General features: G+C 36.8%; 1 protein-coding gene across 2 annotated transcripts in view; it reads left to right on the top strand.

The window, feature by feature from the left end:
- The window catches only part of LOC126962028 (cytochrome P450 2C9-like), a 50,983-nt gene extending 39,007 nt beyond the window's left edge, over positions 1-11,976 (top strand). The window contains exons 7-9 of one of the 2 annotated variants that reach the window (XM_050802794.1): positions 3,707-3,915; positions 8,597-8,738; positions 11,428-11,976. In XM_050802794.1, the coding sequence (XP_050658751.1) occupies positions 3,707-3,915; positions 8,597-8,738; positions 11,428-11,609 (533 nt within the window). In that variant the 3' untranslated portion in view covers positions 11,610-11,976. The remainder of the gene's footprint in view (positions 1-3,706; positions 3,916-8,596; positions 8,739-11,427) is intronic. The other variant, XM_050802795.1, reaches the window with a different exon arrangement.
- The last annotated feature ends 663 nt before the right edge of the window (positions 11,977-12,639 follow it).

The raw sequence follows: 12,639 nt of genomic DNA on the forward strand, positions 1-12,639 counted from the left end.
TGTGCAGAAGCTTTTTAACTTGATGCGATCCCATTTGTTCATGTTTGCTTTGAATGCCTGTGCTTGTGGGGTATTGCTCAAGAAATTTTTGCCTAGACCAATGTCTGGGAGATTTTCCCTAGGGATTTCCTACAGTACTTTCACAGTTCGAGGTCTTAGATTTAAGTCTTTAATCCATTTTGAGTTGATTTTTGTTTATGGCAAGAGATGTGAGTCCAGTTTCATTCTTCTGTGTAGGATATTAAATTTTCCCAGCACGATCTATTGAAGAGACTGTCTTTCCCCCATTGTACATCCTTGGCACCTGTGTTAGTCTGTTCTCATGCTTCTGATAAAGCCAACACAAGACTGGGTAATTTATAAAGGAAAGAAGTTTAATGGACTCACAGTTCCACATGACTGGGGAGGCCTCACAATCATGGCAGAAGGTGAATGAGGAGCAAAGTCACGTCTTACCTGGCAGCAGGCAGAGAGCTTTGCAGGGGAACTTCCATTTATAAAACCATGAGATGTTGTGAGATTTATTCACTACCATGAGAAAAGTATGGAATAAACCACGCCTATGATTCAATTATCCCCACCTGGCCTCACTCTTGACTTGTGGGGATTATTACAATTCAAGATGAGATTTGGGCTGGGAACACAGCCAAACCATATCAGCTCCTTTGTCAAAAATGAGTTCACTCTAGGTCTGTGAAATTGTTTGTGGATTCTCTATTCTGTTCCATTGGTCAATGTGTTTGTTTTTATGTCTGTACCATGCTGTTTTAGTTAGCACAGCTGTGTAGTATAATTTGAAGTGAGATAATGTGATTCTTCCAATTTTGTTCTCTTTGCTTAGGACAGTTTTGACTATTCTGGGTCTTTTGTGGGTCCATATACATTTTAGGATTTATTTTTGCTATTTCTTTGAAGAATGCCATTGATATTTTGATAGGGATTTTATTGAAACTGTAGATTGTTTTGATAATATGGGCACTTTAACAATGTTGATTTTTCCAATCCATGAACATGAAATATTTTTCTGTTTGTGTCCTCTTAAATTTCTTTCCTCAGTGTTTTATAGTTTTCATTACAGAGATCTTTCAGTTCTTTGGTTAAATTAATTCCTAGGTATTTAATTTTATGTATGGCTACTGTAAATGGGATTACTTTTTAAATTTTCTTTTTGTTCATTGTTGGCATATAACAACACTACTGATTTTTATATTGATTTTGTATCCTTCAGTTTTACTGAATTTGTTCATCAGTTCTAATAATTATCTTGTGGAAGCTTTAGGTTTTTCCTAGTAAAAGGTTATATCATCTGCACACAAGGATATTTTGACTTCTTCCTTTCCATTTTGGATAGCCTTTATATTTTTCTCTTGTTTGATTGCTCTTGCTAGGTCATCCAGTATTATGATGAATAACAATGGTGACAGTGGGCATCCTTGTCGTGTTTCTGATCTGAGAGGAAAGACTTTGCATTTTCCCTATTCAGTATAGTACTAATTGTGTGTCTCTCATATAGCTTTTTTACGTTGAGGTATGTTTCTTCTATCTCAAGTTATTTTTCATGAATTTGTATGAGGAAAGGATGTTAAATTTTATCAAATCCTTTTAAAGCATCAACTGAAATGATCATATGGGTTTTATCCTTCATTCTTTTGATATGATGTGTCACACTGCTTGATTTGCACTTGTTGAACCATCCTTGCATCCCAGGGATAAATCCCACTTGGTCATTGTGAATGACCTTTTTATTGTATTGCTGAATTTGGTTTGCTCACAGTTTGTTGAAGATTTTTGCATTCGTGTTCATCAGGTGTATTGGCCTGTAGTTTTGTTTTCTTGATGTGTCTTAGTCTGATTTTGGTATCAGGGTAATACTGGCCTCATGGAATGAGTTTGGAAGTGTTCTATTTGCCTTTATTTTTTGGAATAGTTTGAGTAGGATTGGTATTAGTTCTTTAAATGTTTGGTAAAAATCAGCAGTAAAGCTAGTCAGTCTTGGGATTTTCTTTACTGGGATACTTTTTATTTTTTGTTTGATCTTGGTACTGGTCATTGCATGTTTAGGTTTTGGATTTCTTCCTGATTCAATCTTGATGGGTCATATTTGTCTAGGGATTTGTCCATTTCTTGTAGATTTTCCAATTTATTGGCATATAGTTGCTCATAGTAACCACTAATAATTCTTTGAATTTCTGCAGAATCAGTTGTAATGCCTACTTTTTAATTTGTTTCTATTTATTTGAATCTACTCTGTTTTTTTTGTTTGTTTGTTTGTTTTTTGTTTTTTTCTTATTCTGGCTAAAGGTTTGTCAATTTTGTTTAACTTCTCAAAAAAAGCAACTTTTTGTTTCATTGATCTTTTGTTTTGTTTTCTTCATTTAAATTTTATTTGCTTCTGCTCTGATCTTTATTATTCCTTTTCTTCTACTAACTTTGGGTTTAATTTACTTTTGCTTTTCTAGTTCTTTAGGATGCATCATTAGATTGTTTACTTGTCAATTTTTCTCCATTTTTGATATAAGCTCTTGTAGCTATAAACTTCCCTCTTACTAGTGGTCTTGCTGTAGCCCCTAGGTTTTGGTATGTTGTGTTTCCATTATCATTTGTTTCAAGAAAATTTTCAATTTCCTTTTTAATCTCTTCATGGACCCACTGTTCATTTGTGAGCATATTTTTAAATTTCCATTTATTTGTGTAGTTTCCAAATTTCCTCTTGTTATTGTTTGCTGGTTTTATTACATTGTGGTCAGAGAAGATGCTTGATATTATTTCAGTTTCTTTGAATATTTTAAGACGTGTTTTGTGACCTAACATATGGTCAGTTCTTGATAACAATCCATGTGCTGTGGAAAAGAGTATGTATTCTGTAGCAGTTGGATAAAGTATTCTGCAAATATCTATTAGATCCATTTGGTCTATAGTGCAGATGAAGTTCAATGTTTTCTTGTTGATTTTCTCTCTGAATGCCCTGTCCCATGCTGAAAGTGGGGTGTTGAAGTCTCCAGCTATTATTGTATTGTGGTCTATCTCTCTCTAGTTCTAATTATAGTTCTTTTATATATCTGGGTGCTCCATTGTTGGTTGCATATATATTTAAAATTGTTCCATCTTCTTACCGAGGTGACCACTTCATTACCAATAGTGATCTTCTTTTTCTCTTCTTACAGTTTTTGTGTTGAAATGTGCTTTGTCTGTTTTAAATATAGTAACTCCTGCTCTTTTTTTCATTTCCATTGGCAGGTACTGTCTCATTCCATTCCTTTATTTTCAGCCTATGTGTGTCTTTATAAGTGAAGTGTGTTTCTTTTAGGTAACAGGTTAATAGGTCCTGTTTTTCCATCCACTATGTCTTTTGATTGGAGATTTTAGTCCATTTACATTCAGTGTTATTATTGACAAGTAAGGACTTACCCCTGCCCTTTTGTTATTTGTTTTCTGGTTGTTTAGTGGACATCTCTTCCTTCTTTCATTTCTTCCTGCCTTCCTTTATTGAAGATAATTTTCTCTGCTTACATGTGTATGGATTTTTCTTAATGCCTAGTTTATAGCAGTTACACATTTGTGCATCTGTAACAGTCCTCTCTTTAAGGTTGCGTATACTTCCATCACTATAATTTAAATTTCTAATGATGTTTGGATACCTTCATCATGATTCATGTAGCCCTGAATTGCTGTAACAAATGTGCCATTTTTTCTCCTTTTCCATCAGTTTTTACTTGTGTCTTGTCAGCTAAAGTCCAGGAAGAGATTGAACATGTGATAGGCAGAAATCGGAGCCCCTGCATGCAGGACAGGAGCCGCATGCCCTACACAGATGCTGTGGTGCACGAGATCCAGAGATACATTGACCTCCTCCCCACCAGCGTGCCCCATGCAGTGACCTGTGACGTTAAATTCAGAAACTATCTGATTCCCAAGGTAAGTTTGTTTCTCCTACACTGCAACTCCATGTTTTTGAAGTCCCCAAATTTATAGTATCATTCTTATCCTCTACCATCACCCAGTGAAAGAAGTGCCTAACTCATATGTATGGCAGTTTAATGGGACTTTCTGTTGTTTCCAGTTTGGGGCTACAAAGTTTTGTAACAGGTCCTTGTGTCTGGCAGTGGTGTTTTCCAGATTTATTATCTTTCTTCAAGATTGGTTTGGCCTCTCTTAGGTGCTTATATTTCCAAATACATTTTAAAGGTATTAGTTTGTCAATTTCCCAAAACATTGGGCTGGAATTTCTGTCAGGGTGACATTAAATTTGTAAGTCAGTTTGGAAAGAACTGAATCTTGACACCTTGAGTCTTTCCATTCCTCAATATAATTATCCTTCCAATTTATTTGGGGTTTCTTTTATTTTCCCAGGAATGTTGTGATTTTGTTGTCATGGCTTTCAAGTCTTTGGTTTTCCCTAGATAATTAATATTCTTGTTGTGGAACATAATCAGTTTTTATCATTCTGATGATGTTAATCTGTCAACTTTGCTAATTTTACTAATCACTGTTCATAATTTATTTCTGGATTCATTGTAATTTCTGTGTACATTATATGTATCTGGGTTAATATTGTTTTATTTCCATTTCTCATGGGCTTAATGCCTCTTTATTGCATTCATTATTGCATTGGCTAGAATTTCTAGGAGAGTGTTGAATAGAATTGGTGACAGTGGGGATCCTTGTTTCTCATTTCTAATCTGCAGAAAGCAGTGGAAGTTTTCCATTTCAATATCGAGAATGATGCTTGAAGTAGATTTTGGTAGTTTTTCTTTTTATAAGATTAGAGAAGTTTGCTGTCATATATATATATATGTCATCATTGTGTATAAAATCTTATCAATCAATTCTGGGCATCTATTTATACAATTGTGTGTTAGTCCATTTCCATTGCTATAAAGGAATATCTTTGGCTGGGTAATTTATTTAAAAAGAGTTTTATTTTGGCTCATGGTTCTGCAGGCTGTACAAGAGGCATAATGGGAGCAGGCATCTCCTCCTAGTGAGGACTTCAGGTAGCTTTCAATCATGGAAGAAGGTGAAGGGGAAGCAAGCGTGTCACATGGCAAGAGAGGGTGTAAGGGAAAAAGGGGTAGAAGTAACTTTAAACAACCAGCTTGTGTGTGAACTAACAGAATATGGACTCACTTATTATCATGGGAAGTGCTTTAAGCCACTTATGAAGAATTCATCCCCATGTCCTAAATACCTCCCACCAGACCCCACCTACAACATTGGGAATCACAATGAGATTTGAAGGGGACAAATATCCATTCAACATCAGATTACATATATTTGGCTTACATTCCTCACTAAATAAAAATAAGTATCCACATAAAGATGAACTGACCTTCTTCATATTGTTTAGGACTTCAGTGTTTACATTCACAAGAGATTTAGTTCATAATTTTCTTTCCCAGAATTTTCAAGATTTTTGATATTAAGATTATACCAGCCTTATAAAACTAGGCGAAAAAAGTTTCCTAATGCGAGTCTGTTTTTATTGCCGTTCCCTCTCCCCACTTTTCTTCTTGTGATAACTTAGTTGTATCTTTGAAATGTCTGATAAATTTTGGTTAAATACCAGATGTTATATATAAGAAATTACAGAATTGCAAAGGAAGTTTATATTCTTTAAAGAAATATTCATTCCTCTCCCATAGGCAGTCATAATGACATAACACCTGTTGTCATGATTCAGAATTGGATGTAATGCAAAGACAGCCAAAAATTGAGTGTCAGTGTTAGCTTAGCTCTCTGAGTTTCTCCTACTTCTGGAACCTTGAGACCAATTTTTATCTCAGTGGTTTTACAATGCGTTCTATCACATGGTTTCTGTATTTATCCAGACACTCCAGTTGCCATCTCAAACCTACTTTTTCCAAGTAAAACCATAGTCTCCAATGCACTGCAATATTATTAGTGAAATAAAAAATAATATAACTGAAACTTGTATTTTCAAGGGGAAAAAGCAATGAGATTGGTAAGGTTGCAATTACTAATGTCATCTTTTGAAGAAGACAGAATTGATAATTTACTGAGAGATTATGCGGCTTACCCTAATGGTCACTGATTTAATACAAGAAAAAATACTTCAATGCACTCTGTCTTCACAAACACAGGAGGTAACCAGAGAAGATTTTTGTTTCTCAAAATTAGGGTCTGAGGGTAATAGTAATGAAACTTACTTCTTCTCCTATAACTAATTAAATGAGAAATATACTGAAGAATCAGGCAGGAGTTGCCAGTCTCCCCAGTTCACTGCATCAGCTTTGGTGACCTGCTGGAGGGGAAATGCTGCATCTGATGAGCTTCTTCACTCACCCCCATGCAGGGCAACTCATGCTGTGTCTGGTGTCTTTTGAGCCCTGAGAAGCCAGAGCCCAAGGGAATTACCCATTGAATCCCTTCTTCATGGAATAGCCCAGTACAGAAAAATGCAACACTGTGTGGCCAATTCTACCCTCTTTACAAATCAGATATATGTGTTCTTCTGTCACAGGCTGGATCCATTTATCTAGCTGGAGATAGTAGTCTGAGACAGGAGTTGGCAAACTTTCTGTAATGGGTCAGTTAGTAAATATTTTAGACTTTTCCGGCCATGTGGTTTCTGTTGCAATTTTTGACATCTGCTATTGTAGCATGAAAGCAGTCATAAACAATCTGCAAATGGATGAGGATTGATATGTTCCAATTTTTATAGAAACAAATGTAAATTTCCCATAAAATGTTTGTTTCAAAAATATTATTTCTTATTTGCATTTGTTCAATGTAAATACTTTTAGCTCACATACTATACAAAAACAGGTGGCAGGATGGATTTGTGCAGGGAGTATTTTTTCTTGATGCCTAATAAAAGAAATTCCTGTCCAGCAGAATTTTCTGCAAAGATGTGCGATTGATTTGTGCTTTTGTGTCCTATTTAAAAAATATTTGTCAGCACAAGACTCCAAAGACTGGCTTTTAACTTTCCCAGAATTTTTTTGTTTTAGCTCTTATATTTAGAACAATGACATATTTCAAATTAATTTTTATTCATAATATGAAGTAATAGTGGCCATGCTTCAATGTCTATAAATTTCTACTTATTCGAGTAACATTTGTAGAAATAAATCTGCGTTGGCATCTTAATAACATTTTAATATAGTACTTGTTTAGAAACATTCAAGGGAATATTTTTAAAAAACAAAATTATAGACTATTTATATAGAAATTTAGGGGGTAGAATTTTTCCTCACTTTTGCATTATAACATTTTTTAAAATAAATAACATTACACACACATATGTGTATGTACATATGGCAGTGTGTATATATATCTACTTTGATATCTGTCCATCCATCTATTTATGCCTCAATACTTGAGTATGTATAGCACAATAACAATGGTTTTCTCCTACATGATAATAATAGCATTCATACTGTGGAGTTATTAGTAAAACATTATTATTTACTATACAGCTTATATTTAAAATGTCCCAATTTTTAAAGAATATTTTAATCACTTTTTTCTTTCAATTCACTCTCCAGTCAAGAAGTAGGCACATAATTTCGGTATCCTGATATTTTCATCTCCTGTAATCAAGAAGAGTCCATTTCCTCTGTTTCCTTTCAGTATGTTGATCTCTGTGAAGAGCTGAAGTCATTAGTCATTTAAATTTTCCTGGGGCTCATTTTGTATGATTGTTTTCTAGATATTATATTCCAGTTATGACTTTGGCAAGAAAGCTACATAGTACTTTGAATATCCCACTGAATCACAGTGGTGAGGCAGGGGCACATAATGTCACATATGCCATTATTGGGTTGTGCTAAGATTCTCACCTAATAAGTTGGAATCTTCCAGATCTCTCCATTGAAGGGGTTCTGCTTTTTATGTGTAAATGATGAAAATCTATGGCATGGTACTGTAAGACTGAACACCCTGCTTCCCAAATTACACATCCAATGGTTTTATCTTTCATTGCCTGACCTGATGATCTTGACCTGAGTGGTTACAAATAGGTGATTTTTCTAATTTCATCATTCCTTCTGTATTTTTAAGCTAGGATAAATCTGTAATGAATATCTCTCCCATATCTTTAAATGAAGACAAACAAACTGCATGACAATGACAAGAGCTCAATAGTTTTGTCCTTGCCACTACACTTGTCACCATCCCAGAAGACGTCATTTGAAACTCAATCATGTGTTTATTCACAAATGCCCTGTGAACAGATACTGTGGCCATTTCCCATGTCAACAAAGACTTCAACTTTAAGTCATAATCTACACATAAGGTTGGTGAAAACTGATATGATGGAATAGGGCAGCAAGTGTGGACAGCCACTAGTGTCCAAGCTTGATGAAAAGGAGAACAGACTCAGAAGGTTGCACCCAAATATCCAAGTACTCTGGACTTCAAATGTGATTTCAGGGCACTTTAGCAAGTTTATTTTCTCTGGTCTTAAGCTCATGCCTCTTATTACTTGGTCTATGCATCTGGAAATGGTACTGCTCTTCTTTGGAATGGGATTTCCTCATCTGTACATCAAAAGATTTAACTACATGATTACCACTCCGTCTTCAACCTTCATGACTTATTTACATTTCAGTTCATCTATGTCTCTTGTTTCTAGGGTACAACCATATTAATTTCCCTGACTTCTGTGCTACGTGACAACAAAGAATTTCCCAACCCAGAGATGTTTGACCCTCGTCACTTTCTGGATGAAGGTGGCAATTTTAAGAAAAGTAACTACTTCATGCCTTTCTCAGCAGGTAATATAAATGTATTTCCATTTGTGTCTCAGGGTATAAGACAACTTTTTTGATCAGTTGGAACTTATGTGTGCCTCCTCTGCAGTGGTACAATTACTCTTTGTACATGATCAAGAGCACTGTTCTGAATGTCTGTGTGCTCCCTGCTCATGATACATCCTAATTATTGGGCCAGATTAGTGGGCTTTGGGGAGTTAATCCAATTCTTCCAAATTGAGAAAGCTGAAGTATAGGTTGGTTGAATTCTGCCTCTAGATACACCACTGAGGTACCCAAGAACTCCTCCTAGAAGATAAAACTAATTACATTTTCCTCACTAGCCATGAGGAAGTTATTTCACTCCAGAACTTCACTGAGTGTTTTCCACATGGTGTCCCTCACCCCCTAGGCTGGGCTTGTAGGATAAAATTATCCTCAAAATCCTCAAACACTGAAGAGGGTTTTAAAAGCCTCACTTATGAGTTTGGAAAACACAGCAAACAGATCATTTTAGTTCAATAGGACTGAGGCTGTGATACAGGAAAGGATAAGCTGTTGGGAGTTGGGAGGTAGATGGAAAAGCTGTCTGCTTGTTGTTCTCTTATACCCCAAAGTGAGGCATAAGTAACATTTTAATAGCAGTAAAGACATTTGAGCTACCTCAAAGGAGGCAGAGAGGATGAAAAGAAGAGAAGGCAGGGTTATTAAAGGAGCAGGACATTGGCTCTAAATAAAGGATATTAGAACCTTTGCCAAATAACCATGGATGGGATGAGGGGGACAGTGGGAATGTAGCAGGATACTCTGCAGTGATGCAGAGCACCACGGTCTTTCCCTAGTCATGGCCATGTATCTTGAATGTTGGATCTCCACACCCGAAATGTGTGTGCTGAGCGTCTGGTGATAGAATCTCCTTCCTTTATTCTGTGACCTTTGATGTCTGCTTTATATCCGGCACTGTAGATACCAAGAAAACAATAAAAGAAAACTTCCTTCAAGCATTCACCTTTAGCACATGTATTAGTCCATTCTTACATTGCTATAAAGAACTACCTGAGACTGGGTAATTTATGAAGAAAAGAGGTTTAATTCACTCACAGTGCCACAGGCTGTACAGGAAGCATGGCTGGGAGACCTCAGGAAACTTGCAATCATGGTGGGAGGCAGAACGTAAGCAAGCACATCTTTCCGTGGCAGAGCAGGAGAGAGAGAGCAAAGAGGAAAGGCTATATGCCTTTAAAAACCGGATCTCATGAGAACTCACTCATTATCATGAGAACAGCAAGGGGGAAATTATCCCCCATGATTTTATCACCTCTCACCAGGTATATCCCCCAACATTGGGAATTACAATTTGACATGAGATTTGGGTAAGGACACAGAGCCTAACCATATCACACACTAATGAATAAATAAATAAATACATAAATAAATAAATGATTATTAGTCTAGGTGACCCATGCTGTCTGTTTCTTCCGCCGTAACAAAATATCCAAGACTAGGAAATTGATAAATAATGGAAATTTATTTCTCACAGTTCTGAAGGCTGGGAGTTCCAAAATCGAGGTGTCAGCAAGTTCAGTGCCTGGTGAGGGCCTGTTCCTTATAGATAATGCCCCCTCTGTATCCTTATATGGCAGAAGGCAAAAAAGGCAAAAGGGGAGAAATGGCTCCCTTGCATCTCTTGATGTTATTATTTTAGCAAGGACAGAGCCCTCCAGACTTAATCACTTCCTACAAGGCCTCATCTCTTTAGTAATGTTGCATTGGGGATTATGTTTCAACATACAAAATTGGGAGAAGCCATATTCAGATCATAGCACATTTTTCAATGGAAACATAAATATAATGTTGAAGAAATCCAGAGTAAGCAACATTTTCTTGCTCAAGAAGATGAGAAAGCGGGTATGAAAGGAGATAAAATTTGACCTATGTCCTGACTGTAGTAACAGAAAAGTTCATCTTGGCCAAAAGGAGCAGCGTGATATAAAACTTGAAACTTCGTAGTGTGCTAGAGGCTGATGATGAGTGGCTATGCCTAGAGTTGAGGGTAGGGGATGTGAAGAGTGTAAGGAATGATATGAATCATCAGACTGGAAACAGAATGTGAGGGTCCAGGTCAATCCACTGGGACTTTATTCTATAGGACAGACAGGGAAGCCATTTAAAGTTTTAAAGTAAGAAGGTGACATGTTTAGACATGTGCTCCTGAAAGTACCTAGGGGAAAAAAAAAAATCTTTGACTGCGTATTGAGCCAGAAATACAAAGGGAAATACAGTATGTTAGCCTCCTCCTCTAGGTCCTTCTCAGTTCAACCCACTTGACAAGGAACGTATGTTTCTAAAGAAAGATTGATGAAGACATTTAAAGTCTGTAGAAAGATTTTAATAAAGTGCTTGGCATGTAGCTGGTACTCAATAAATGTTTGTTGAATACAGAGTGCCTGTTAAGATTTGATATTAGGGGAAGAGTAAGTATGTCCATTCATTCTTTCAGTTGCCTATCCATCCATCCATTCATCCATTTATCCATCCACCCATCCATCCATTCACTCATGCATGCACCCAACCACCCATCTATCTCCTCATCCCTCTTACAATTCACTGAACAGTTATTGCATATTCTGTTTGTGCCAGTTATAGAGACAGTGTTTGTCACTGTCACAGTTACACATGAGGAATAACAGATCTCTGTGTTTTCTATTTTCAGGAAAACGGATTTGTGTGGGAGAAGCCCTGGCCCGCATGGAGCTGTTTTTATTCCTGACCTCCATTTTACAGAACTTCAATCTGAAATCTCTGGTTGACTTAAAGGACCTTGACACCACTCCAGTTTTCAATGGATTTGTCTCTGTGCCGCCCGTCTACCAGCTGTGCTTCATCCCTGTCTAAAGAAGAGCAGATGGTCTGGCAGCTGTTGTGCTGTCCCTGCAGCTCTCTTTCCTCCAGGGCGTTATCCACCTTTCACTATCTGCGATACCTTTTCTGGCCTGTCATCTCACATTTTCCTTTCCCTCAAGATCTAGTGAACATTCAGCTTCCATTAAGGAGAATTTCCTATGTTTCACTGTGCAAATATATCTGCTATTCTCCATACTCTCTAACAGTTGCATTGACTGTCACATAATGCTAATACTTATCTAATGTTGAGTTATTAATATGTTTTCAGTGTTAAATAGAGAAAGATGATTTGTGTATTATAATTCAAAGGCATTTCTTCTTTGCATGTTCTAAATAAAAAAACATTATTATTTGCTGAGTCAGTTTATTAGATCTTCCTTCTTTTATGCATAACGTAGGTGAGTAATTAAACAAAATAGAGTTCCAGGAGGCCATGCTGGTTCTCAAAATGATGAGGACAGAAAGGACAAAGGGGAAGAGGGTCGGGAAGCTATTTTGGCTGAGTGTTAGAGTTACTTGAGGATTGGATTTGAAAGTGAGAAACTGTGTCCAGGAGCAGTTCCAACCTGTAGGGAAATAGTCAGAGGATTAGCCAAAGGGAGAAATGGATACTAAATGTTAGAATTCTTATATCCACATTGGTGTTTTTGTTTTGTTTTGTTTTGTTTTTGTTGTTTTTTTTTTTTTTTTTTTTTTTGAGACAAAGTCTTGCTCTGTCACCCAGGCTGGAGTGCAGTGGTACGATCTCGGCTCTCTGCAACCTCCACCTCCCAGGTTCAAGTGATTCTCCTGCCTCAGCCTTCTGAGTAGCTGGGATTATAGGTGCATGCCACCGCGCCTGGCTAAATTTTGTATTTTTAGTACAGACAGGTTTTCACCGTGTTAGCCAGGATGGTCTCGAACTCCTGACCTCGTGATCTGCCTGCCTCGGCCTCCCAAAGTGCTGAGATTACAGGTGTGAACTACTGTGCCTGGTCTGGTGTTAAAGTGTCATTATTTTATCTCTAAATAAAGAATCAGA

The sequence above is a fragment of the Macaca thibetana genome, chromosome 9, assembly GCF_024542745.1.
Source record: "Macaca thibetana thibetana isolate TM-01 chromosome 9, ASM2454274v1, whole genome shotgun sequence".
NCBI lineage: Eukaryota > Metazoa > Chordata > Mammalia > Primates > Cercopithecidae > Macaca > Macaca thibetana.